The 25,625-nt window shown below is 37.1% G+C and overlaps 10 protein-coding genes and 1 non-coding gene across 11 annotated transcripts; 7 read left to right on the forward strand and 4 right to left on the reverse strand.

Annotated features, from left to right (window-relative positions):
• Window positions 1–250: 250 nt before the first annotated feature.
• L201_003902 (uncharacterized protein) lies at window positions 251–3,254 on the forward strand (the record flags this gene model as incomplete). Its single annotated transcript, XM_066219652.1, has 3 exons — window positions 251–439; window positions 541–1,298; window positions 1,397–3,254. 3 exons carry the CDS (start codon window positions 251–253, stop codon window positions 3,252–3,254), a joined length of 2,805 nt encoding a protein of 934 aa, XP_066075749.1.
• Window positions 3,255–3,934: 680 nt separating this feature from the next.
• On the forward strand, window positions 3,935–5,003 carry L201_003903 (uncharacterized protein; the record flags this gene model as incomplete). The annotated part of the gene is made up of 4 exons (XM_066219653.1): window positions 3,935–4,276; window positions 4,440–4,520; window positions 4,669–4,787; window positions 4,865–5,003. The coding sequence occupies 4 exons, from the start codon at window positions 3,935–3,937 to the stop codon at window positions 5,001–5,003; spliced, it is 681 nt and encodes a 226-aa protein (XP_066075750.1).
• Window positions 5,004–5,330: 327 nt separating this feature from the next.
• On the reverse strand, window positions 5,331–6,586 carry L201_003904 (uncharacterized protein; the record flags this gene model as incomplete). The annotated part of the gene is made up of 5 exons (XM_066219654.1): window positions 5,331–5,380; window positions 5,480–5,563; window positions 5,676–6,003; window positions 6,085–6,176; window positions 6,271–6,586. 5 exons carry the CDS (start codon window positions 6,584–6,586, stop codon window positions 5,331–5,333), a joined length of 870 nt encoding a protein of 289 aa, XP_066075751.1.
• A 638-nt stretch (window positions 6,587–7,224) lies between these two features.
• Window positions 7,225–8,873, forward strand: L201_003905 (uncharacterized protein; the record flags this gene model as incomplete). The annotated part of the gene is made up of 6 exons (XM_066219655.1): window positions 7,225–7,257; window positions 7,402–7,464; window positions 7,540–7,672; window positions 7,891–8,098; window positions 8,249–8,600; window positions 8,760–8,873. The coding sequence occupies 6 exons, from the start codon at window positions 7,225–7,227 to the stop codon at window positions 8,871–8,873; spliced, it is 903 nt and encodes a 300-aa protein (XP_066075752.1).
• Window positions 8,874–9,242: 369 nt separating this feature from the next.
• On the reverse strand, window positions 9,243–9,330 carry L201_003906. Its single transcript has one exon. It is a non-coding gene; the product is annotated as a tRNA-Ala (tRNA).
• Window positions 9,331–9,502: 172 nt separating this feature from the next.
• L201_003907 (uncharacterized protein) lies at window positions 9,503–10,293 on the reverse strand (the record flags this gene model as incomplete). The annotated part of the gene is made up of 4 exons (XM_066219656.1): window positions 9,503–9,596; window positions 9,694–9,782; window positions 9,912–10,064; window positions 10,147–10,293. The coding sequence occupies 4 exons, from the start codon at window positions 10,291–10,293 to the stop codon at window positions 9,503–9,505; spliced, it is 483 nt and encodes a 160-aa protein (XP_066075753.1).
• A 403-nt stretch (window positions 10,294–10,696) lies between these two features.
• On the forward strand, window positions 10,697–14,324 carry L201_003908 (uncharacterized protein; the record flags this gene model as incomplete). Its single annotated transcript, XM_066219657.1, has 14 exons — window positions 10,697–11,094; window positions 11,175–11,197; window positions 11,283–11,348; window positions 11,442–11,522; window positions 11,598–11,768; window positions 11,845–12,046; window positions 12,138–12,368; window positions 12,439–12,890; window positions 13,015–13,099; window positions 13,164–13,288; window positions 13,370–13,575; window positions 13,636–13,752; window positions 13,833–13,995; window positions 14,077–14,324. 14 exons carry the CDS (start codon window positions 10,697–10,699, stop codon window positions 14,322–14,324), a joined length of 2,568 nt encoding a protein of 855 aa, XP_066075754.1.
• Window positions 14,325–14,583: 259 nt separating this feature from the next.
• L201_003909 (uncharacterized protein) lies at window positions 14,584–16,423 on the forward strand (the record flags this gene model as incomplete). The annotated part of the gene is made up of 6 exons (XM_066219658.1): window positions 14,584–14,714; window positions 14,799–15,330; window positions 15,399–15,588; window positions 15,667–15,729; window positions 15,819–16,127; window positions 16,194–16,423. The coding sequence occupies 6 exons, from the start codon at window positions 14,584–14,586 to the stop codon at window positions 16,421–16,423; spliced, it is 1,455 nt and encodes a 484-aa protein (XP_066075755.1).
• A 285-nt stretch (window positions 16,424–16,708) lies between these two features.
• On the reverse strand, window positions 16,709–20,041 carry L201_003910 (uncharacterized protein; the record flags this gene model as incomplete). Its single annotated transcript, XM_066219659.1, has 10 exons — window positions 16,709–17,122; window positions 17,182–17,303; window positions 17,360–17,409; window positions 17,482–17,821; window positions 17,907–17,978; window positions 18,043–18,268; window positions 18,327–18,345; window positions 18,425–18,567; window positions 18,689–19,878; window positions 19,936–20,041. 10 exons carry the CDS (start codon window positions 20,039–20,041, stop codon window positions 16,709–16,711), a joined length of 2,682 nt encoding a protein of 893 aa, XP_066075756.1.
• A 1,020-nt stretch (window positions 20,042–21,061) lies between these two features.
• On the forward strand, window positions 21,062–21,736 carry L201_003911 (uncharacterized protein; the record flags this gene model as incomplete). The annotated part of the gene is made up of 2 exons (XM_066219660.1): window positions 21,062–21,310; window positions 21,461–21,736. The coding sequence occupies 2 exons, from the start codon at window positions 21,062–21,064 to the stop codon at window positions 21,734–21,736; spliced, it is 525 nt and encodes a 174-aa protein (XP_066075757.1).
• Window positions 21,737–22,322: 586 nt separating this feature from the next.
• On the forward strand, window positions 22,323–25,542 carry L201_003912 (uncharacterized protein; the record flags this gene model as incomplete). Its single annotated transcript, XM_066219661.1, has 5 exons — window positions 22,323–22,917; window positions 22,987–23,052; window positions 23,114–24,791; window positions 24,899–25,165; window positions 25,239–25,542. 5 exons carry the CDS (start codon window positions 22,323–22,325, stop codon window positions 25,540–25,542), a joined length of 2,910 nt encoding a protein of 969 aa, XP_066075758.1.
• Between the last annotated feature and the right edge of the window lie 83 nt (window positions 25,543–25,625).

Consider the following 25,625-nt stretch of genomic DNA (forward strand, 5'->3'; position numbering starts at 1 on the left):
TTGGTTGAATGATAATCTACATCCTCGTTATTACTCATTCTAGACTTGAATGGTAGGGATGTTGGTTGTTCAATTTAGACCAGAGTTGTTGATAATTCAACCCTTTTCAGTACACTAACGTACTAATCGATCCATTCATCTATCTTACTCATTCAAGTGATATCATCCCATTACTACGTTTCATACTGGTTGGTATATATACCATCGATTTCTACTTATTAGCCTTGCAACTTTTTACTCTTTTCCAGAAATGGCTAATTCCAGTACACACCCACTTCGACATAAAAGGTCTCAAGCAAAAGGTTTAATATCAATACCAATTCCAACATCTTCATCAACATTCATGTTTGATCAACCCCAACCACAGCAGCAAACTAATGAATCTCGTCCTAGATTTAGTGGTGAGAGCTTAACACCTAATGATGGTTATTCTGGTCTTGTAAGTTTAAATGGTATACCGCCTTTCAATTACCATTCTATTTTCAAGCATAGGTATTTTAATGATTTGAATGATAATATATATATATCTGTTCAACACAGTTTACTTCAGGATTAATACCAAATATCGTTCCTATACCATCACCTACATCAACTATTTTTCCCTCACCACCTAAGATGTCTTACTCTCAACAACAACAACAACGTCAATATCAACATCAATATCGATCACCAAGTAAACTTGATAATCAACATTCAGTTCCACCTACATCATATAGCGGTACAAGTAATAACAGTGGAGGATTGATGACGACACCAACAAGACGTAGGAGATCATCAATTATACATACAACACCATCATCAGTATCACCTAAAAAATTAAAATCAGTTGGTATAGATAATGGTGTAGAAAGAGCTTTAGATAATGTAATGCGTAATTTAAAAGTTAGTATAACACCAAACAATAAAAAAATGAGTTATAATAGTTATAATACAGGATTGAAATCAAGATGGTCATCTTCAACTGAAGGTTCTCCTAACCTTAACCTTGAAAATATCGATATTCATGAAGAGGAAGAAGAAGAAAGTCACAAAATATCTGGAAAACCTAGAAAATCAAGTGAAACTACAAGATCAAAATTAACTATTGTTAGATCAACGAGAAATAAGTCAAGAAAATCACAAGATACTGAAAGATCAGAAAGTAGAATGGAAATTGATATAGAAAGTGCAAATAATAACATACCTGATGTTCCACCTATACCGTCGCAAATACCAGTTACACCAGGTAGAAGTAGAAGAATGATGAATGGTTTAGTTAAAAGATTAGGTTTAACTCCAAAGAAAAGTAAACAATCTTTGTAAGTTGATCATAACAGTATCTCTTTTACCATCATCTACAGTAACGCGTTTCATGAAAGAGATATGATGTATGGCTAATATCCTCGTTATATGTCAGACCTCCTCCCAGATCTTTACCCAAAAATGAACCACCTTTACCGCCTCCTATGCCTTTACCCACGTCTGACTTACCATTACCACCTGCTATAGAAGATAGAACTATACCTAAAAAGTCATCTTTATCAACTTTACGTTCAGCTTTAACTAAAAAATCATCAAATACGACATTACGTTCATTTAAATCATCTGCTCATTATCCTAATAATCCATTCGCTCATGATTCAAATGAGATACAACCACCTGTACCATTTCCAACTGGTTTACCTAAACCATCAAGATATGAAGATGATAATCATGTACCTGATTGTTTTTCAACAACACCAAAAACATCTACTAGAACACCAAAATCTTCTATAGGTCAACCAAAATTACAAAATGATGTATCACCTTCAAAATTCTTAAATGAATTACCTAGAAAAGCACCAATTACACCAAAAAGAGAAACGTTTTATATTGATTCAGATACTAGAAATCAGCATCTTGCTAATAACATCAGTAATGATACAGTAATGGATCGAGGTGTAATCAAATTTGAAGAAGAAGAATCATTGTTATCAGGTGATATTATGATGTTACCATCGACTGATACTAATTTACCAGAACTAGATAACTCAAATAATAATGAAAATTCATTAGAAATTAATAGATCACAAGAAATATTTACACCAATTTCAAAATCAACTACAAAGCCAACACAAGCACAAGTTGTAATTCAACAAACATTAGATTCATTAACTAAAAATCAATTACAATGTCAATTAGGTTCACCATTCCAACCTAACCAAAGTTCTACACCGACTATGTCTATCTCAAATACTAAACCTCGTCCTGCAGGTTTGACAATTGATTCAACAAAGAAGACCTTATTAGGTTTCCACTTAGGTTCACCTGTAAATATTAAAAATCCGCCATCGTCTTCGGCTACTATAGGTTCAAGCAAATTAAGATCTAAAAAATCAACAGAGCAATTTAAGTTTAATAAAGGAGTATCACCAACGGAAAAACCAGAACCGTTATCAATGAAGAATATCAATTCGATGGGATTACCTGCTCCTCCACCTGAAAATCGTTCGATACCAATAGGTAAAGCATCAAGTAAAAATCCTTTAGGTATAATGAAAAGATTCAAATCATCAAAACCTGCTACCTCTACTACCCATATGGATACTATTTGGCCAATACCATTTCCTGAACCTAAACCTTCTGGTGAAATTGATCGTAAAATAAGACTTAATTTAGGTACAAGTGAAAGTCATTTTGACGAAAATTTAGGTACTTTCGGTACACCAACTTCATCCTCTTATCAACACGAATATCATCTTGACAATCAAACAAAAACGATAAATAGAGATAATTTACCCGATTTTACGATTCCTCTACCACCAAATTCAAATCATACTTCATATAATAGTCATTTAAGTAGTAGCGATTCTCATGAAGGAATGGAAAATGATTATGGTATTAATGGTAAATCAAGATTTCAAGATCAGCATGATCAAGATTTCAGTATGGGTATGAGTATGGGTATGGGTAATATGGTAAAACAAAGTCCAGAATATTTCTTTCAATTAGAAAAATCATCGGCGTCGACTAGTAATGATGAGATAGATATCGATCAAGATGATAGTTATACTAATGATAATAGTCATTATCAATATATTGGAAATTCAACTTATATTGAATATGAAGAAAGTAAAAATCAATTTTTACATCGAAAACAAATTAGTACAAGTAATAAAAGTGAACATACAATACATACTATGACTACAGGTGAAGGTGTTGAAGAATGGGAATTGGAAAGGTATTTAAAAGTTTCAGAAAGTGAAGAGATCAGACATAGAGGTGAATATGTTTGAAAGAAGATACGATAGATTCACTGTGGTAAAGCTCAACTGAACTGGATTGAACTGGTATTCAGTCTTTCATATGTGAATACACTTCACTATCATACATATATGTGTATATAATAAACCTACATACATCAAATGGTTTTTACTTTTTTAAAAGATAATTGAGTAATCTCGCGATAACATACAGTAATCTATGCATACCCCTTTTACTTTGTTATCGATTGGACTGCCACATCTACAGTATATCCCATCGAATTGCAGTTACAGTAACTGTACTGTGGATCGACGATCGTGCCTGTGACGTACCCTTTCTTCGGTCATTTACCATTTACCCCGCATATCTTTACAAAGGTGAATTGGAATATAACCTGTAGAGTGATAAAGTGGAACACTTACAAGTCGTGCTTGATCCAAACGTGCGATTAAGATTGTTGTACGATTATTATGTGACTGATTTGGATTTAGCGTAACAAGATTAGCAGAGGAAAGGCAGGAGGGATACATCATCGTATGAAAGGAAATTTTATAACTTTATTCGATCGATGGCGAGTACGTATCGCTGGAATCATGGTGCTGTGACTATAGTATACAGTAGTGAGAATGGAATAGTTTTGTATATATAATATAGAGTATCCAAAGGATAAATGCATCTATTTCACTTTATTTCTATCCTACTTAAGATTGAAATGTCATTTACAAGACAATTATCAAATAAATCAATAATAACTTCAAATATCTCATTACTTAAATCTATACCTAAAACACCTTCACAAGTTTTCGTTAGAATGTCATCATCAAACCCATCAAACTCTACTTCATTCCAAGCACCCATTCCTGATTCATCATCAACTGATCAAGTACCAAATTTTGGATTTAAAGAAAGACAACCTACATCAGAAGAAAAAGCTTTAGTTGATGACGTTTTACAATTATATCAATTAAATCCTGTTTCATCAGCTTATGCAAGATATGATGAATCTGCTCAATTTCATGATCCAATCGGTTTAGCTAAAGGTTTAGATGCTGTTGTGAGTTTAAGCCTAACAAATTCAAAAGATTTTGGCCTTTTTACCGTCAAATCCATCCCCCTCTTAATCTCCTTCTTTTCCCTTTCTCTATCATCTAGTATGATACTACGATGGGACATTTAACTGATATTTGATCATCAATAATTTGAATGTAAAACCTCAGAAATCACAATTCAACGGTATGCCAAGAATCTTTTCTAAATCAGAAACCAAAGGTTTGAAATTCCTCGATAACCCAGAAGTCGTAAGTTTTTTTTCTTTTTGAAATGATATTCATCTATATTTCTCTTATTAAAGGAACATCATAAAGAGTCAGACTTCCGTATCAGAACTCATACAGCAATCTATCATATCAAAACGCAGTAAGCTGACTACTTAATTCTGCCTTTTAGAAACCACCTTCAGTTCAAATTGTATTATCACAATTGTACCATATGAAACCAACCGGTTCAAAATTAGTCAACTCATTAGTTACTTTCCACGTTGATCCAAAATCCAATTTGATCTTACGGTAAGTCACACTTAATCAATTTCTCAAAATCCCACTCACTGTTAAGACTTGAGCTAATACTGCAATCTTGACATCAGACACGATGAAGAATGGGATGCTGAACCAAATACAACTGGTGAAGATGGTTTCTTTGGTAAAATCAATGAATTAAGAAAGAAATTCACAGCTGCTGCAGTTCAAGCTGGTGTCGATCCAACTCCAAAAGATCAAAAGTAAACGATCTGATCACAGGTAATTCACAGTGGGATCTTTGATTGACAACGAGATTAGAATGTCATGAAGCGTAAGAAGTTTATGTAGTAACTATGAATCGAATTGTTACAATAGGATCCGAGCTATGATACAAAATATCGCTAGGTCCAGCTTATTTCCGGACTGTTATTGTCTGCCTACATGACATGAGTTACATACATGGGATAATCTACCTGCGTTGACCTGTATTTAATATCAGCTTAACCTGATCTGCTTACTTCGATACTGATTTATATATTGATTCCCTTCATCTACAATCGACATCTTGTCTGGTTCCACAACATCTGAAGCCTATTTATCGGACCAAGTGGGCTTTCTCTTCTCAGCGAATGCAGCCATACCTGATAATTGACGGGTAGAGTATGTTAGCTGTTATTCAGGCATGGAAACGGAAGCAGAATCGAAGGTTACTGATACCATTACCGATGAGTTTCACTTACCTTCCTTTTGATCTTGAGTAGCGAATAATTGTTGGAATAATCTTCTTTCCAGTCTTAAGCCTTGTTCAAGTGGAAGATCAAGAGCTACATGACCAAATCACTCAATCAGCAACTTGAAATACGTAGATCTACGGAAGGGATTATGCGTAACACCGATCTTTTTTGAATAAAACGTTTAACTTGAACTTGAACTCACAAGCATTTACAGCTTCTTTACCAGCTTGAACAGCAACTTTACCGAAACCTGAAATAGTTTCTGCAATTTTAACAGCTTCTTCAACGACAGATTGATTTTCTTCAGTTAATCTTGAAACTAAACCCCATTTTTCAGCTGTAATACCATCAATTTTTCTACCTGTTAAAACCATATCCATTGCTTTTTGTTTACCAATTAATGAAGTTAACCTTTGTGATCCACCCATTCCAGGTATAATACCTAAAGTAATTTCAGGTTGACCAAAAGTTGATTTTGGTGTGGCTATTAAGATATCACATAACATTGCTAATTCACATCCACCACCAAGCTAATCGTGAATTGTAAAAGAAGGTTAATAAAGCAATAGAATATCACAGTATACTTTATATAACTCCAAATGAATACTCACAGCATATCCTGCTACTGCACCTACAATAGGTTTTCTAATAGAAGCAATTTTATTCCATGAACCAAGGAAATTAGTTGTATAAGCTTCAGCGACTGAATCATCAGGAATTATCAGTATCTGTCAGAGCTTTTCTTCGTCCTTTTACTTTTTCGTTTTGACAAAACCTATTACAATAATCAAACTCACATTGTTTATCTTTCATCTCTTTGATATCAGCTCCAGCAGCGAAATTCTTTTCACCTCCAGTGATAACAATAGCTCTTACTGAATCATCAGCTTCAGCTTTTTCTAATTCAGCATTTAAAGCTTGAAATAAAGGTGTAGATAACGCATTTAAAGCTTTTGGTCTATTTAAAGTCAAGATTGATACTTTATTTGAATCTGATCTAGTTGATAATACCAATTGTTCTGATGATGATGATGGTGATGATGACATTGCACGTAATTGTAAACGAAGTATAGTGGACGTAGTAGAAGGTCTAATTATTGATCGAGTTAACATTGTCCAAACTATCTATATAAGAATCTCTTTGATGCGACGATGTCCTATATCAGATTCTTAAGATTGAGATTGTTACTTGATATCAAGACAAATGAGGAGTAAGGTATATATATACATAGATATATATACTATGATGTGAACAAGGTGGTCAAAGTAACACATATGGCTTCAACATTCAACTGTCCCATATATAATCATCACCGGTAATACATAACCTTTAAGCCGGAATAAAGGAACCCCTCGCCACGTGACGGACCCAAAGCAAGCGGATTTATCAGAAAATGCCGATATTTGATTCCGTCAAGCTAGCACATGGTTTCCAAGATTTGAGACAGAGATTCGAGTCCAACGATTGAAAGATGAAGAGATGAAGAACAATGAAACATTGAACAAAGGCTTTTTGATGGTGTGTAAAAGCATATTATTATTATCATCTTAAACCTTCTTCATTCATATATAAAACACGCATTCTAGGAAGCGTATAGGTCAAGACATCGCAATCTCTTGTTTTACATCTATCAGCAACACGACCTGTCGACTCAATAGCAGAGTAAAAACCTCGAAAAAAAGTTGAAAGAGACGGATCCTCGATACAATCTTATTATTTACCATCAAATCTCTATAAAAACCCATTCAAGATGCCTAGATTTTACCAAAACAAGTACCCAGAGGTAAGCTTGCAGAAACCATGTCCAGTGGGTACAAAGAGTAGAGCTAATCAGGTCGTAATCCTCGATTTCTCCCCTATTGATGATAATACTCGACATTGAATGAACTCAACGATTTGATAACAACATTCATGGTGGAAATTACAGGTCGACCAATTGGTCATGGTCCAAGTACAATCCATTGAAGATATGGGAGCTTATGTAAAATTAGTGAGCCATCAAGCCTGTTTGCAAAGCGAATGATTGCGATAATAGGTCAACTAACACTGTGATTACTCCTTTTAGCTCGAATATGATAACATTGAAGGAATGATTTTACTTTCAGAATTATCAAGAAGACGTATTAGATCCGTACAAAAGTTAATTAGAGTAGGAAGAAATGAAGTTGTAGTTGTTATGCGTGTGGATCCTGATAAGGGTGAGTACTATAAGTAAAAGTCTGACAATGCAGAGATTTATACATAGTTGTTGGTGAAGAGAATAAGCTAACCAATGATATGCTTTCTGAAAATCTCTAATCCACTCATATCGAATTTATATTTCATCTCTGGCATCACCTTTTGCAATATTCGACATCTTTATTATTTGACATTCATACCACCTCAACCAAATCTTCCTATTATCTTCACCACACAGGTTACATTGATTTATCAAAACGAAGAGTATCAGCTGAAGAAGTAGTAAAATGTGAAGAACAATATGAAAAAGGAAAAGCAGTTGATTCAATTTTAACTCAAGTTGCTAAAAAAAGAGGTGTATCACCTGAATCTTTATATGAAAAAATCGCATGGCCATTACATAAACAATATGGACATTCTTATGAAGCTTTCAAGGCTTCTATCAGGTGAGTTACCCAATCTTCATCTGAATATACAGAAGTACTGGCGGGGTGGTCGATTCTGGGTTTTAAGGGAGGAAGGAAGTTTGGACATTTTAGCATACGACAAAAAAAGCTAGATTTAACTGACATAACTGATTTTCTCCATAATTTTAGTGAACCAGAAGCAATTTTCGGTCCATTATCATTAGATTCAGAAACTTTAAATGATTTAAAATCAGCTATTGCACGTAGATTAACACCAAAACCAGTTAAAGTTAGAGCTGATATAGAAGTAAAATGTTTTTCATATAATGGTATTGATGCTATAAAAAGAGCTTTAACTGCTGGTGAAAATTTATCAACAGAAGAAATTCCAATTAAAGTTAGATTAGTTGCACCACCATTATATGTAATGTCAACTACATCAACAGATAAATCAGGTGCAATTGAATTAATGGAAAAAGCTGTTGAAGTTATTGGTGAAAGTATATCGAAAGAAAAAGGTGATATGACAATTAAAATGAAAGTGAGTATTGTTTTCTCATTTTCCGTTCAGAAAAATTAAAAAATCATCAACAATAAATGGGGGAACATAAAATCATACAGAATTTTATACATTCCCTATTCCCCTTTCACCATTCTTGAGCAATATGCTAATTCACCCAACTGTTGCATCTTTGAATAGCCTAAGGTCGTTTCAGAAACTGAAGATGCTGAACTTAAAGCACTCATGGAACAATTCGAAGCTGCTAATATGGATGTTGCAGGTGATGATGATTCTGATGAAGATGATGAGTAGAGAATATCAACCTAATTGGGTTAGTGAACCAGCGGGTAGATTCTCATGTCGTAGCAAGGAGAGCATTAGGAAGTTATAGATACCTCCTACAAAATAGCATCTAGCTGAGATTATGTGCATATATACGTATATCCCTTGAAGATGCATTATATAGAAAAAAATTGTATTCTCCCTTGGTCTTGCTTGAATCGGGTATTCAGAGATCGCATTAAGCTGTTCAAGGAGGGATTAATGATCAGCTTGCATAATCAAGCTCAATGATTCGCTTTGCGCTGATACACCTAGTGCTTATGCATCTCCTGACCAAGTCAAGTTAAACCTACACCAAAAATCGGTTGATCGCCATTGACACAAAAAACAAAAAAAAATTGGAGAAGCAGGGAATTGAACCCGGTACCTCGTCAATTCAACTGTTGAAGATGCTAATGACGCGCTCTGCCAAATGAGCTACATCCCCAAATTTGATGTTAAAACTTGATTTTGCTAAACTATATAACATCATAATTTCCGAAAACAATTCCATTGTGCTATGCACCCTGCCATCGATTCTCAACAATGATTGTATGCTTGTCCCGTCACTTGCGCCAATACACATAAATATGTGCTGAGAACATTCATACTTCTTTTTATTATTCAAATAGTTTACAATGTTCATCTAAGATCTTCTTCAATTGTTTTGGTCGTTTATTCGGTATCAAAGCTAAAGCTGTAGGTGTGTTTTCACTATATACAAACATATTAATATTTAACACTTTAATCCTTATGCTTCGGCTTGAATATATGCCTGAGATTTATCTGGTGATGTTACTATTGGACTTACGGTTGTTCAATCCATATATGATAAGATATAGGATTAGTCAAGTTATCTAATTTTCTAGCTATTTCTCTTAATGTTTCGTCATTCGGTGCCTAAACGAGCAGAGACAATTCAAAACGGATGTACATATACAATCAGTATTTGTTTTCGGACTTAGACTTCTATCAGTAGATGGTCGAAAATAAGTCGATCTTGTGTATTCAAGGGAGTTTTTAGCTTACCTCCAAAACGACCTTTCTCATTCCTTCCCAACCTCTACCATCTTCACCTTCTAAATACTTCTTCACATCAGGATGATCTCGATATTTATGTAATACAGCTGTAGAAGCATGTGCTGATTGAGCTAATAATGGTCCAATTGGCCAATCATGTACCTGAAATAAAGGATATCTTGATCGTCTTAGTTCAAATCAACCTTAATCGTACTTGATATATTAGACAAGTGTTTTTACTTACATTCAATAAGTCTCGCCGCACTATGATTTGCATAACTAATCCCGTTGGTTTTGGCATGTCTATTGTATCTGGCTGAGACTGAGACTGAGAGGTTAAGGTTGAGGTTGTAGTTTTGGTTGGAGTTGGAGATTCCGGTAAAGTGGACATAGCGCGAATGACTAGCAAGGGTGAAGGGAATATCCGCGACGATGATGTAGAGAGAAACGCACGGCAGGGAGAAAGATGTATTGTAGTCAGCATGAAGCGCTTAGTGATGACTGTTTTTATAGTGTACCAAAAATAGATTGTTATGCATGCAACATCAAGAAACAGAGTAAGTATCACCTTGAATTTCTCGGAAACCGATATTGTTGGAACAATCCGGGCCTCCACCTCCACTTTGAACCATATTGACATTCCTTCTTCAACAAGGTGAATTGGGTCCTAAATGCAGTGGAGTCTACTTGTACTTCTCATTTCTCTTAAAGAGTCCTCTCGGACTTGAAAGATAGTTCCCCCTTAATACTTCCAGTCTAGAAAGATTGAAGTCTCGCCAATTGAACCAGCAGATATGGCTGAGATACGCCGTAGACCTATTACGCCATCGGTTCAAGCTAGTAGTTCTTCGTTACCTCGTCCTTCTTCGGGTCAACGTAGACCAGAAGATAGATTATGGAGACGATCAAGACTTTCGATATTCATCTTAGTTTCCGCTGGAATATTAGGCTTATACACATTATCAAATAGCTTATTTGAAAGTACACCCTTCTTCTCTTACCGTATAGCATCTCATAGCTCAAACGAATTCAAGAAGATACGATCTCAAGATGAAACCCTTAAATTACCTATAGGATATGCTGTAGGTCATGCTGATTTTGATGATGGAAGAAGTAGGATATGTAAAAAGGAGTTCTTGGAGCCGAAAAGTGTGGGATGTAATTGGGTTAATGTGAATCTAGGAAATGAAGGGTAAGTTCGTTATTAGATAGTAGATACCTTCTTACGAGTCAGGTCTTTCAACTTTTTAACACTGATTTCCTTCTGTTTAGATCCGAGCCAAATTTGAGTGGTGGTACGTGTCTTTTTTGTTTGTCTCTCGTGTCAATACCTTGAAGACCATATTCGAAATACAAGGCTGACGTTGGGCATTCACTTAGGAATGATACCTGCCGTTGCGCCTCCATTCGGTATGACTCGTTGGACACCTCAAAGTAGAGAGAATTGTAAGTTTCAAGGATGTGTATCCGGACATCAGTGGACTATGGTTTTCTCAAGGCGCTTCAGAACTGAGTGCAGCTAACTAAAGTCTTTGATAGACGTTTCTATGTGTCCATATAACCAAACAGATACGAAAATACATGGTTTTATAGGTACACATCAACCTGCTATTTGGATGGGTGAGTTCGGCCTAATCAAGAAAAACCTTACAAATTTACGAACTTTCTCTTTGATTGACACTATATTTTATATAGGTGAATCTGGTCCAACAGAGATCCATGCTTCTTTGGGAGAAGTAATTACCGATTTTGCAAAACGAGGTTTATCATTTGATAGGAAAGATGAATACGCAAGTCCGAATTATTATAGAAATTTACTTGACGCAGGGAAAGATAAAGGTAAGGTTGAGATTGAGATGTCAGCTAGTAAGTAAAAGTCGTCATCGTTTTTCAACTACACAAACAGGATAGAAATCACAAACGTCTAATATCGTTTGTCTAGCATCCAGAGTTGGTCATATTCGATACACATTCAATACATCATTTGAGAATATTAAACCTCACGTAGTTTTACAAGCAAGTAGAAAAACATGGATCTTACATGGCGATCAACCTGATGACAAAGTGCCATATTATCCTGATGGATACGTTGAGATTGATATCGAGAAACAAGAAGTAAGAGGATGGAATAACGAAAGACAAGAGTAAGTTATCTGTGCATTTTGTAGTTGTATAAGGGGACAAAGCTTCAGAGATATAGGTAAGTCTTCAGCTAATTTGAAAGCCTTCTGCTAGTCATGTATTAGTAGAAGAAGAACTTCCAGCGAAAAATTTCATATCCTACTTCGTTGCCAGATTCTCTCAACCTTTTGTGGAAGGTGGGATATCTCATTCGGGAAAAATACAACACGGTAAATTGAAAAGTCAAGGTGAAGTATTAGCTGGATATGTACAATTTCCAGAAACCACCAAAGAGGTAGAAGTTAGAGTTGGAGTTAGTTTTATCAGCTTGAAACAGGCTAGCAGGTATGTGAAATTGTGTTCTTGATTGATCAACTAATTATTTTACTTAACTGATTGATGATCCCAAAAACAGAAACATCGACCTTGAAATACCTGATGGACAAACATTAGCTGAAACATCGTATCAAACAAGATCGCTATGGTCAGACAAACTTGATTTATTATCAGTTTCAGGAGCAACACCATCAAATTTAACTGTTTTATATACATCTTTTGCACATACTTTAGTATATCCATATGAGGTATACGAAAATACTTTAAACGATGGTTCTAGTTATTATTCTGGATATTTAGATAAAGTTGTAAAAGGTATAAGTTATTCAGGATATTCAATTTGGGATACATTTAGAGCACAATCTGCTTGGTTGATATTTACTTCACCTGAAAGAGTACCTGATATGATCACTTCAGTGATTCAAGATTATAAAGAAGGTGGTTGGTTACCTATGTGGAAGAATATAGTGGAAACTAATATTATGGTTGGAACTCATGCTGATAGTATGATTGCTCAAGCTATGAAAATTGGTAAGTATTGGGGAAATCAATAATATACTGTACCTCACACCTCATAATCATTCAAGACATCTTTTGGCTAGCCATAACAATTTGAACGCTCGAGCTATTTATTGACAGGATGACGTTCAAATAGGAATAAAAGGATTCGATTATAGAGAAGCCTGGCAAGCTGTCCGAAAGAATGCATTCACTCCGCCAGATAGAGACACGGAACTACGGTAAGCTGCATTTCTCTTAGACTTGTCGAAGTCATCATTGAGATATTGATTGACGATATATCAGCTTCGGTGATAGAGAAGAAGGCACCCCTCAGGAAGTTCGCGCGGGTTTGACAGAATATATGAAGCTTGGTTATGTTGCGGATGACCTTCACACTGAGTCAGGTAGTAGAACTTTGGATTATGCTTGTAAGTTTAACTCAATTATCATAGTAAATAGCGGTATCAATCTTGAATCTCAGCTGATATCAATCGGTATCGCTTGAATAGATGATGACCACGCTGCAGCTATCGTTGCGTCTATAATGGGCGCTCAAGAAGATGCAGCTTTATTACGCAAAAGAGCGGATAGCTACAGAAATCTTTTCAACCACGAAACCGGTCATATGGAAGCGCGTAATAGTGATGGAACATGGGCAGGTTCTGATAAAGGATGGACAGAAGGTGATCACTGGGCATATACACTTGATGTAATGGTGAGCTTTCTTTCTTAGCTAATGATTACAGAACCTATGGTGATCAGCCCTCGATCGAAGCACGATGTACCAGGATTAATAGACTTGATGGGAGGTAAAGATAAATTTGTAAATTTCCTGGATAGACATTTTGTTGGTGGACACAATCTACATACCAATGAACCTTCACATCATATTGTAAGTCAGAGCTAATATTCTCATTGCACCTACGGAAGAGAACTACTAAACAGTCCTTTACTTTATTCGTTGTGATATAGCCATACATGTATATTTTAGCTTCGTCACCACATAAGACACAAGAATGGGTACGTAAAATAGGTGAATCAGATTATAACCATACTGCAGATGGATTATCAGGAAATGAAGATTGTGGACAAATGTCTGCATGGTATCTATTTTCTGCGATGGGGATCTATCCAGGTAAGTTCAATCTCATCCAAACTGCCTCCGTAAGAAGTTATCCAGTAGGGTTTCATACTGATTCAAATGAAACTGTTACAGTTGACCCTGCAAATGCAACTTATGTTCTAGGTGCACCATTTTTCGATGAATTAACACTAAAGTTACCCAACTCAAATAAGAAGATAGAAATCATCGCAAAAGGTGCAAGTTCGAAAATGAAATATGTGAAGAACTTGAAGATAAATAATCAAGATTATGAAGATCATATAGTTGCTCATGATTTATTAAGTAAAGGTGGAAAATGGGAATGGGAGATGAGAGGTGATCCGCAAACCTGGGGGACATAGCAAGAATGTAACCATGTATTTGCTTACCCCACTGCTGATATAGGTCAAAATACGCACAGACACCTGCAAGCACAGTATCGCATGAACACACAAGACTTGACTGACGATTCTGACAGTAACAATATTTTCCTTCTCCCTTTGCCTTTCTTCCTTCTTTCTTCTTCCTTCTTACGTCTTCCCTCTTCCTTCCTTATTACTTAACAACCTTTATCGCTGTAATTAGCTCATACCACCGACTAGTGCAGCTCTGCAAGACATCATGGCAGAGTCATCTCATATAGTAAAGAGATATTATCTAGAGGGTATGACTTTGACTGAGGATGAAATGACCAGTGCAGGATGGAAGAAGGTGGAGAATTGTGAAATACATCCTCATAACATCTGTTGGACGTAAGTTACCCGCTTTCACTTGGACTGACATAAAATAAAATTGACTCTAAGTGTACTTCGGTATCTGATCTATTATAGACACAGCCTACTTAGATGTCCAGAAAGAGGAGGCTCGGACCACTTCCCACAAGCTATAAAAGCCTTCTCCAAGCTATTAGGATCAGGATTTGTCTTACCCGCGTGCAAACATTGCGCTCAAGAGGGTAAAGAATACTGTTTTCCACTTGGAGGTGAGACAACATGGCACTGGGAGCCAGACTCGCCAGGGATCAAGAGGGTCTATGAAGGAGCAATATCTCTTTTTTACCTTAACTCACGAAAAGAACTTGATTTCTATCAATTAAATGAAGATAATTTTCCAAAATTGAAAGTTAGAGAGATGATACACACAGAAAGCAAGGGCAAAAGAAGACATTTAGAACTTGAGAGCGTCAAAATGGAAACCGAGAAAAAGAAGCGGAAAAAAGATGAGGAATATCAATCACAATCGATCCCCGATGATGATGATAAGGAAGAAGAAGCAAAACAATTTTCTGACCGTTCATCAAATAAGGAATCAACTCTTTCGCTTATAGACTCTCACGACTATGACCAAGGTATGAGTGATAAGGATGCTGTGAGTAGTTTTACTATATGGGCACCGCATTCAGTGGCATAGCTTATATTTTATTGACACACACATAGTTGTCATGGACAGATCGAACCGAAAATGATACAGCGAACGAGGTACCTCTCCATAGTCGTTCATCAATCGCTGCTGCCGCCACGATCGGGTACGAACCATCCGAGGCTACTACTCGACTTAAAGAATGGGTCAATTTGATCGATAAGGAAGAAGACACTAATACCTGCGTCGAAGGTGAAAAAGATTCATGTTAGTCCTGTTTCCATTCCTCATGAATGAGAAAGTTGACTACGGTACAAACAGCTGACTTGACGTTTAACGAAACAGGTCTCATCGAAGTTCGCTCAACTGGCTCTTATGTCACCCAAGAAGAGGTGAATGAGAGTATTCGTAAGTGCATACTGCTCACTGCCCATCTCTCAAACTGCACGCGATGTACAATAGATGTAAAATAATCGTTTGCCCTTTCTATAATGCAGGATCGAATGATATTGGTGTATCGGGCCCTAGACGATGCCATTCAAGAACTTCTTCAGAGCCACCTTCGTTCCCGTTGAGCTCTCCACACATGACTCCTACGAGAAATTCATTAGAGCGAAAAAATCCTATTGAGTCGTCCAAAGACGAAACTTTCACAAGGGCAGGGTCGAATCTTTCAAACGATGAATTACTTAGCGAGGAAACACTGCTTGCTCAGCTCAAACAACATTCCATCAGAAAGGATAAATATCTTTTAGCTGTTGAGACCAACCTAACAAAGTGTCAAGACGACTTGAATCGTTTCAAACGTAAGTATGACAAATTTATGGCAAATGAAAAAAAATGGAGAGAGCTGAACACAAAAAATTTGTCAGGTGATATGAAAAAGAATGAAATGGTTAGTAAACAAGAATCAGAACAGTATTCTACCAGAATAACCAATTTAGAAAATGAATTGGAAAAAGAGAAACAGGAAAAAGTTAAAACTAGAAAAGAACTCGGAAAACTTTTAGGTGAATTAGGCAAGAAACACATGGAAAATCATGATCTGTCAGAGGAGAATAATTCACTCAAAAACCAACTCAAGGCTAAAAGTTCAAATTGATAAAGAGAGAAAAAGAGGCCAAGAAAACAGGCTTATATTTGCCTTTCACATCGTTATTTCAAGATCATCATAAAAAAAATACATGAGAGAATAGTCCGTCCAGAGAATATATATCGTAAAAATTCGTTCTATCTAAATGTTTATGTATGTATAAGTTAAGTGTATTATACAAAATCGCGTTTAAAATCTTCGGGCAATCGCTCCAATCTAATTTGTGGTTTCCGGGTTTTATTCATCTCGTCAAACTCAACCAAAGCTGACTAGGATTACCGATCCCATGACAAGCTATCTACCATAAGCTTCATTATAACCATAGTTTGGACCATTATAATGACTTGCGTCCACCCAACCTGAACCTGAATTTCTTTGTTGGTGACCTGCAGCATAGCTTTGACCGTATCCACCATTATTGTTATAATTGTTGTAGTAATCATGTCCACCATTATCATAACCGTTACCAGATTGACCCATCAACGGAGCATTTGAAGCGATAGAATTTGAATTTCTTTGTGATGTATGTGCTGGTGGTGGTGGTAATTGTGACATGTGAGCAGGTGGTGGAGGAGGTGGACCAGTTGGTGCAGCCACATAAGCTGATCCTCTCGTACCGCTATTTCTGGTATTAGGCGGTCTGCGTTGTTTGGTACCGCAACATATACCGAAAGTACATTTGATTATAGCCCATAATAGACCAAGTACCTGATAGAGACACATTAGTGTGGGTTCGGAGAGCGAGAAGAATTACATATCGGACTTACTATTAAACCAGCAACGATTGTAACAGGAATAGATATCTGTAGGTTTTGAGTGTACCATGCTCCCGCAGTATCTTGCCATGAACCGGATTTGCATGTCTGATTATAACAATGACCACCGTAACCTATCGACAGATAAGGTCAGCTGGGCTCTGATGAAAAAGGACACATTCTAGCTTACCGCAAGGCGAACCGTCAACCAGTGAAGTTTGAAGGACAACACATTGATTACTATAACACATAACATTGTTAGTTCTTCATCCGAAATATGCCTCATGAGCGTAGCAGCATGGAATGACTTACGTTACGTTTGGATCTCTACAACTGACAACACAAGTTTTATCATTCTTTTGACCACAACTACTTGATAAACCTAAACTCGATCCAGCTAATTTACATTGTTGATTTAAACTTGTACATTTACCTGATGCACAAGCTAAACCATTATCACCACATTTTTTACCATCTGGTGCAGTTTTATCATCTGGACAAGTTGAATTTGTTCCTGTACATGTTTCTTCATAATCACATGTTGAGTCGATACTTGATCTACAAACAGTTCCAGCTGAAGCTAATTGACATGTCGATGTACAACATGCTGCATTTGTTGGATCGCATACTGCTCCTTCACGGAATTTACAAGCTAAATAAGGGATAACATATTGAGCTCAATAATCAAGAAGTACAGGAACAATAATCCTTCTAGTCCTTCAGCAGGATGTACTCACTAGACGCATCGCAACAGGCCGAAGTAGAATTACCTCCAGGATCACAGTCTTCGCCATCTTCCACTATACCATCTAACAGGACACAAATCAGAATTAGCCAACTATCTGGGATAAGTCAACAAGAGCATCAACTCACTTCCGCATTGCTTCAAAGATATGACTGTTCTACTACCCGGACTGGTGATACAATTAGTGGAGATAGCTCTGTTGCCGATATTTGTACAGATATTACCCAATGTACAAGCTGAGAAAGTTTGTTCACTACTTGAGGTGGTAGGATTCATGATGTATGAACCACCAGCATCGCAAGATGAAGTCGACATTGGACAACATGAACCGGATAGTGAACAACCTGATGTGCACTGAAAAGAGAGACCACCGTTCAGCTTAATTCGAACGTCAATTGAATCGATTACTCACGTCGTGAATGGCACCGAAACTGGGTAGTTTTATGCAATAAAATTAGTCTAATAATCTCCTTTGCAAATGATACCCCAAAGCATGAACAAATGGCTTACCCATGACCAATTTCGTGCGCAATCAAACTCCATTCCGTCTTTGTTGCTGTACTGATACCAGTTCCAGAGACAGTTTGGCCTGATTGTTGGGTTGCTGTGTTTTGACATAATGTACCAAGCCAAGCTACACCAACTTCGGAATCCTATCATAACACGAGGGAGATCAGTACACCAAAGCCAGCGAAGAACGTAGTGCAGTGCAATCCCATGTGTAAAAGGGAATAAATTATTGTTGATAGTAAGGTTATGAAAACCCCTACTCACCGTTGGACAAGCACTCATTAAATGCCATAACCCAGCACCATCATCACCTTTGTTACCTCTCCACTGACTAAATCTACTTAATCTTTCATCTAAAGTCAAGTTATTACTACAAGGTACATTCCATTCTTCACCTGAAACAGCAGTTGTTGGACAAGTCATATTTTTAACTTGTAATTCAATTATACCTAAAGAAATATTAAAAGTAGATTTATATAAACTTGAAATTTGATTCCAATCATTTAAAACTTGTGTTCTTGCTTGGTCAGGTGAAGAATATGTTGAGATGTAATTACAATCTAATGCTACACCCATATAAACTATTTGTTGTTGTTTTGGACATCCTACATTTGATCCAATTGAATTTATAAAATTTGATGATAATGTCATTCCTCCTGTATCATCTCTTTTACCAAATAAACTTGAAAAGTAATTATCATCAGATAAACCAGAAGAAGAAGGTACTCTGAATATAGGATTATTCAATTCATTATTGAAAGGTAAATTATCATGTGAACAACTTGATGATCCGAATTGACTTTCATGACCATGATTATGAGATGTAGTTGAATTTGTATGATGTGTCATATCATTATCTCTAAATACAACTAATCTTGAACCTAATGATTCAATTTCAACATCTTCTATAGTTTTAACACGTTGGTAATTATCTTTAGTCATAATTGTATATCTAGTTCCATATACTGTGAAAGTACCTTCAAAAATAGCATCTTCACCATTATGATTGTTTCCAGGATTATGTACCATAATACTTGATGAACCTATTATAGCATCATAATTGAAATTTGGATCTAAAGTATGACCTGAATTTTCTAGAGATTTTATCCTTTCTAACCATTTTGGATGTATAACTTTTCCTGTAAATAACCTCCAATCTTCTTCTTTTAATTGTTCTGTTTTAGCATCTTCTCCATGACCATAAGAAACTTTAGCATCTGGATGAAATAAGTTTTCAGTTGGTTTCAATAATAAATTTGCTTGAAATGGTAATAAATCAGGTAAAGATAGTTTGAGTATAATTGTATCTGAATGTTTTAATGTTGTTGGATGAGGTGGTAAATGTGTTATATACCTTGGATTTATGCTATTACTCGAACGACGTGGTAAGATTTCTAGTGAACTTGATTCGGGATGTGCTAATCTACGTAATGGTGGTGGATGAGGTGAACGAGCTATAAAGATAGAGGGTTAGAATGGCTTTGTCATATACCAGAAAGTTTAAAGCTTACCTTCTATACACGATAATAATGCAATTGCCAGTATGAACAATGATACTAAACTTGGTATTTGTGTATATATCGGTGGTCTACCTTCTATGTTGCGGGTTCGCACCATGATGCTGCTATCTTGTTTTGAATTTTTTTTTTTTTCTTTGACTCAACTAGGATTAAATATGTATATTGAGGTGTGTTCAAGTTATGGATAAAGTCGATAAGTATAACTAAACTTGTTATATATATACAAATGATTGATCGGAAATGAATGAAAGGGTTGTTGAACACACAAAGGACTACACTGATGTATAATTCGTCGAGTTGTCGAGCGGTGCAATGCTGTTCGGTGAAGTGAGACTGTCGACCGAATGAGTGTTACTTTGATCAGCACCTGAAATATCTCGTGATTGGGTTTGGCAATATTCTTATGAAAACAACAGTATAGATATATCACGACGATGTTGACTTGAGATATGTTGTTCCGATTGGTATACGTCTACCAATATATACAATACATACACTGCTAGATATGTGATGTTGGTCCAAGCGGGGAAGAACAGGAGGTCCTTTGACTATTTGACTGTTTGACTTATTTCGGGAACTCGGTTGAAATGCGTTTGTCGTTTGCGTTCACTATTTGATTCTTTATATTCGTTAACCTATTCGTTCTGTCAAGCTATCCCTCTTGATAATGAAAGACAGTGGCAATAATATACATGTACGATTATATATATCATCGATAATCGATGTCGATGATCAATCTTTTCTTCATGTTCGGGAGGGGGACACCGAATGCCAAGGCTTTATTGACTGCGAGGAACATGAGTACATGTCAGCCAAGCCACGAAAACGCATCAACAAAAAGTGAAAAAAATCAAAATAAAGCGATGCATAAACGCGGGGAATGAGAGTGGGGGGAAGAATAGTTACGTAAAAGAAAGGATGAAACCGAGCTACTCGTAACTAGATTGATAAAACGATTAGACGAAAATTGAAAGCTGGGATTGTCCTCCACTTCTCAGATGATTTCTTCATAGCTGTTTGACAAAATACCTTGATCAGAGCTGAACATATTTTATCAAACCACCAGATAAATTACAACGGTACAATAGGGAACACCAAAGTCCAGGTCATAAGAAAGATGCCGCCATTCACAGCAAAACCATTAAATCAAACTACACCAACATTCTTAAATCAAATACGTAAACATCCTTTCGTATTATTTGGATTACCTTTTGTAGGTATAATAGTAGCTTCATCATTCGCATTAAGTTCAGTCACACAGACAAGATATGATTATCAACAGAGTAAAGTACAGACTGTTGGTGTTGAAGAAGGTTTAGGTATGAGGAGTGATAGGAGGAAAGTCGATTTGAAGGAGGAATACTACGTGAGTTTTGCTTGACTATTATATGAGTATATGCGCTGCGGGAAATTGCATCACAGTCTTACTACTATATTAACGATGTTGCTGAGAAAAACATTACTATTTGAATCAAGAGATTCCGCACTTAGCTGATATGTTTTATCGTCTTTATAGCGTTTGAATGCTCCTTCAGACCAAGTATCCTCTTTCTCGAATCCAGATTCAGCTTTAGATGCAGATATACAACCAAGCTCAAGTTCGAATCCTATAACCAGTGGGGCAATACCGAAAAAGCCTAAAAAGTCTAAATTTTCAATGACACCTGTATCTCAAGATGATTATGAACCTGTTAGAGTACCTAGGCCTGAAGGTGTTCCTGAATGGGGAGGTGGTAGAGTTGGTGAAGAAGCTCCTTTAGTTGGTCATCGAAAGACTGATAGATGGGTATGAAACTGTTGTAGAACTACAGCCCAGCCATACGTCAACCATATGCAAGATGGCAAAGCCGGATCGGACAAAGAAGTGGGATTCATGATGTGGCTATAACAACCAAATCAATCTGGCGTAGGATGTTATAATATGTGATCAACTTTCAGCATCGCTCGCCTCTCTTCATGCATGCTTTCAGAATTTCCCTCGTTCTAAAGTGTTCTGTCTTCCTTGTTCTGTTCTCCTCAACAATTCACTACTTTACCTTACCCAACTCTGATCTTCGTCTTTGACGAAGCACCCAGTAATTTCCCACGGTGTGCTTTGTTTATAACGGAATCAAATTTAACCTTGTACGCACGGACGCGTGCCATACTAAGTGAAAAAAGGTGTAAACATTCGCGATGTATGGATATGAGAATTGCAGGAATCGCATTTGATATTCATAATGTTCATCTTCAATATCATCGCATGCTTATCTTGCTACTTTTGATCATCATCATATTTATACCTTCTGCTAGACCCAGTAAGACTGACACATGAAATATGATCACGATATAACGACATTATCTATCTAAACACATAGGACATTTCATTATCATCATCAATGTTTCGCAATCATTATTATCATAATCAATTATCACCTTCAACATCACCTTCATCACCACCAAGATCATCTACACCTGAATTAGATAGAGGAATGAATGGTAGAGCATCAACTGTAACTTCACTATATTCTGATGATCCAACTGAAGTACCACCTTTACATAATCATTATGGAGATGGAATAGTTAAAGAAGGTAGATTAATTGATTATGATGATTCACCTGAACAAGAAGAAGAAGAAGAAGAAGAAGCAAAGAACCCGGGTGATAAGTTGAGGGAATTGTTAAATCAGATGAGACAAGCTGTTGAATATACTAAACCGCCACCATCACTACAACAATCAGTAACCATCCCTCAACAAGAAGAAAGACGGATCACAAGGAGAAGAGATTGGAGAAAGAGTTTGTATAATAGCCATAATCATATGGATCAGGAGGATGAAGCTGGACCAAGCTCAAGCTCGAGAGAGGGCTCACCGGAGAGAAGACGATATAATCATGTAGAAGCTGATGATGAGGAAGAAGAAGAAGAGCAAGAAAGTCCGCCTACACCACCACCAAGAATAGGTAATCCTTATGCTGCTAGAAGGTTCGATAGTTAGTATAACATTTATTCGTATAGCTGAAGTGCCGAAACTGCGTATACCAGCTAACTTTTTTGTATAGGAAGGAGCTCACCAAATTTGGGTCAACCTGCTCGGATGCCTTCCAGAGCGGCTGTTCTACTGAATAGTGTGTTACAGCTGTCGATGACTTCAGTTGAAAATATCAGCTGACTCGCCATGTCACACAGGTACATCGCGCTCGCCTCCAATATCAGAGCCTCAAGAGCCAGAAATCAAAAGTCCTCCAACAAAATTAGAAGCTTTTTTAGCTTCTTCTACTACATCTCTTCCACCTCCTGCAGCATTTCATGCAGAAAGCTCTACCTCTTCCAGATTAAACAATTCTTTATCTCGTTCACTATCAAGGCGAAATTCAGGATCCAGTACGAGTTCTTCTAGAAAAGGTAAAGATCGTTCTATTTCACCTTTACCTATATTACCTCTATCACCACATGATCAACCTCAAATGATAGTCAGACCATCCTCACGGCTAAAACGATCTCGCCAAACACCTACTTCGCCAACACCTGAGATACCACTTACCTCCACTGAGAGTTACACACACAAGGCCTCGCGCACTCGTAGAATGCCCCAGACCCCTAGGAGGATCAGTGTGGATTCAGCACCGGAGGATATAAGTGCATTCGCTAGGAATGCGGCTGATTTAGAAGTGAGGGGTGAAGTTGAATTAGATTTGGATGAAGGATTAAGTGGGATAGGCTGGGAAGAAAGTAGTCAGAGTATAATAGAAGAACAAGAAGAACAAAATATCAATCCAATGTCGAGATCTAGTGATTTGAGAGAAAGCTTGTCTAGGTCGCCTCAAAGAGGAGAAAGAAGTTCGACTTTGAAACCTAGATCACCTTCACCATTATTGGAAAAACAAGGATCCACTTTACGCGATTCTCGAAATCCGTATCAACCTTCTTCGCGTCAGCATAGTCACAATCACAATCATGACAATCAAGCATACTCATCATCCCCTCCTATCAAACGACCTACCCGATCACCTTCACCCCCCTTGCCAGCTTTACCTGAACCTGATAATTCAGCAATTTCAGACATAAGTGAAATTGACACTTATTCTTCACGTAGAGCAACTTTGTTTCGTTCGACTTCACGTTCAGCTTCAACTTCTACCTCGAGATCAACAATCAACAAAAGTGGTTCTCAAACCCCTACCAACACGTCATATGGTACCGCCATAGGTCAGAGGTCTAGAATTTCGAATCGCGCTTCAGTAGAAAGGGACCAAGAGGAGTTTATGCAAGACGAAAATAGTGTCTTACATAAAAAGTCTACCCCGCAAAATCGATATTTACCATCCCCTGCTGTCGAGGATGATATCAGTACAGCGAAGTATCGACAATCACCTAAAGAATCTTCACCGCCTTCCCCCAAGAAGACTCATGAGACTTCAATGCAGTCATCCCTAAAGCGATATACTCCACCTCGAACAGTTGAAGATATTCAAATACCTTCTCAAGAACCAATCCAGGTGAATCTCGCTTTAAGAACATCTACACATATACAATCTGCCTCTACACCTCTAAAATCAAATTCCGCTGTTAACCCTAATTTGAGTACTATGCCTACACCAAAACCACCTGGAGCATGGCAATCTACACCAAAGGGAAAAGTTCGATTCATTCCTTCTCCATTAGGTAAATCGTCTCCTATCAAACCTGAGTTGAACTCATTCACGCAGATAGAAGAAGAAGGGGTATCGATACATCGTTTGAGAGTTTCGCCCAGAAGATCACCCAAATCCAAGGTTCAGTCAAAAACTAAGGATGAAGAGGAAGTTGGAAATAGTAGTTTCCTGGGTAGATTAGCTGAATCTATAAGTTCTCCGCTTAAACGATCGTAAGTTTCCACCTCGAAGGGTTACATCCTATTGCAAGCTACTTTCAAGCTACCCAAACGAAACATCGATCAGGTATACGTACTGATTTACTGATGCAACCTAATAGTCGAATATCAATCCCACCTAAATCTACTACGTTCACATCACAAAAACCTTCCTTAGAACATGCTAAATCAGCCACTATAGCTGCTGAGCAAAAGTTGATCCTAACTCAAGCGCAATGGTTAGAAGCTTTATCCGCTATCAATGCCGCTGCTAATGCGGCTTCTCCATCTAATGTGAATGTTACCAATGCTGTCAAGAAAGGTTGGAGTTGGTCTACCTGGTTACTTTGGGCTTTAGTTGAGATTGTGGTCATTTGGAGTGTTTTTAGGTAAGTCTCAACTATTTCATTTTCAACAAGCTTAAGTCGATGCACTAACATAATTTATCTGTATATCATATAGAGTGACAATCGATTACGCGACTTCCTTAACACATATATCGACTTTAGATCCATCTCATCCGCTTGCACTACCATTTAGACAGGCCACTTCATCACAAACATGGGGTACAAATGGACCTTTTGGACTGAAAAATCCATTAAATTTGAATATACCTATACCTAGTGCATTACAAACTCTAGTTGGAACGACCACAAATAGTCATTCGAATTTTTTCGATTTGATCGAAAGTTGGGGATTATGGCACACATTTACTCCTAGCATTGGAGGGACAGGAAATAAGATTCTAGGCGGTGTACCAACGTGAAAGCTGATTACTCGGACTGTATAATGCGATCTTATGTTATCTCGGAGGGATTGTAAAGACTAGAAGGAAGGAAAGGAGGAATG

This window comes from Kwoniella dendrophila, chromosome 5 (genome assembly GCF_036810415.1).
Source record: "Kwoniella dendrophila CBS 6074 chromosome 5, complete sequence".
Lineage (NCBI taxonomy): Eukaryota > Fungi > Basidiomycota > Tremellomycetes > Tremellales > Cryptococcaceae > Kwoniella > Kwoniella dendrophila.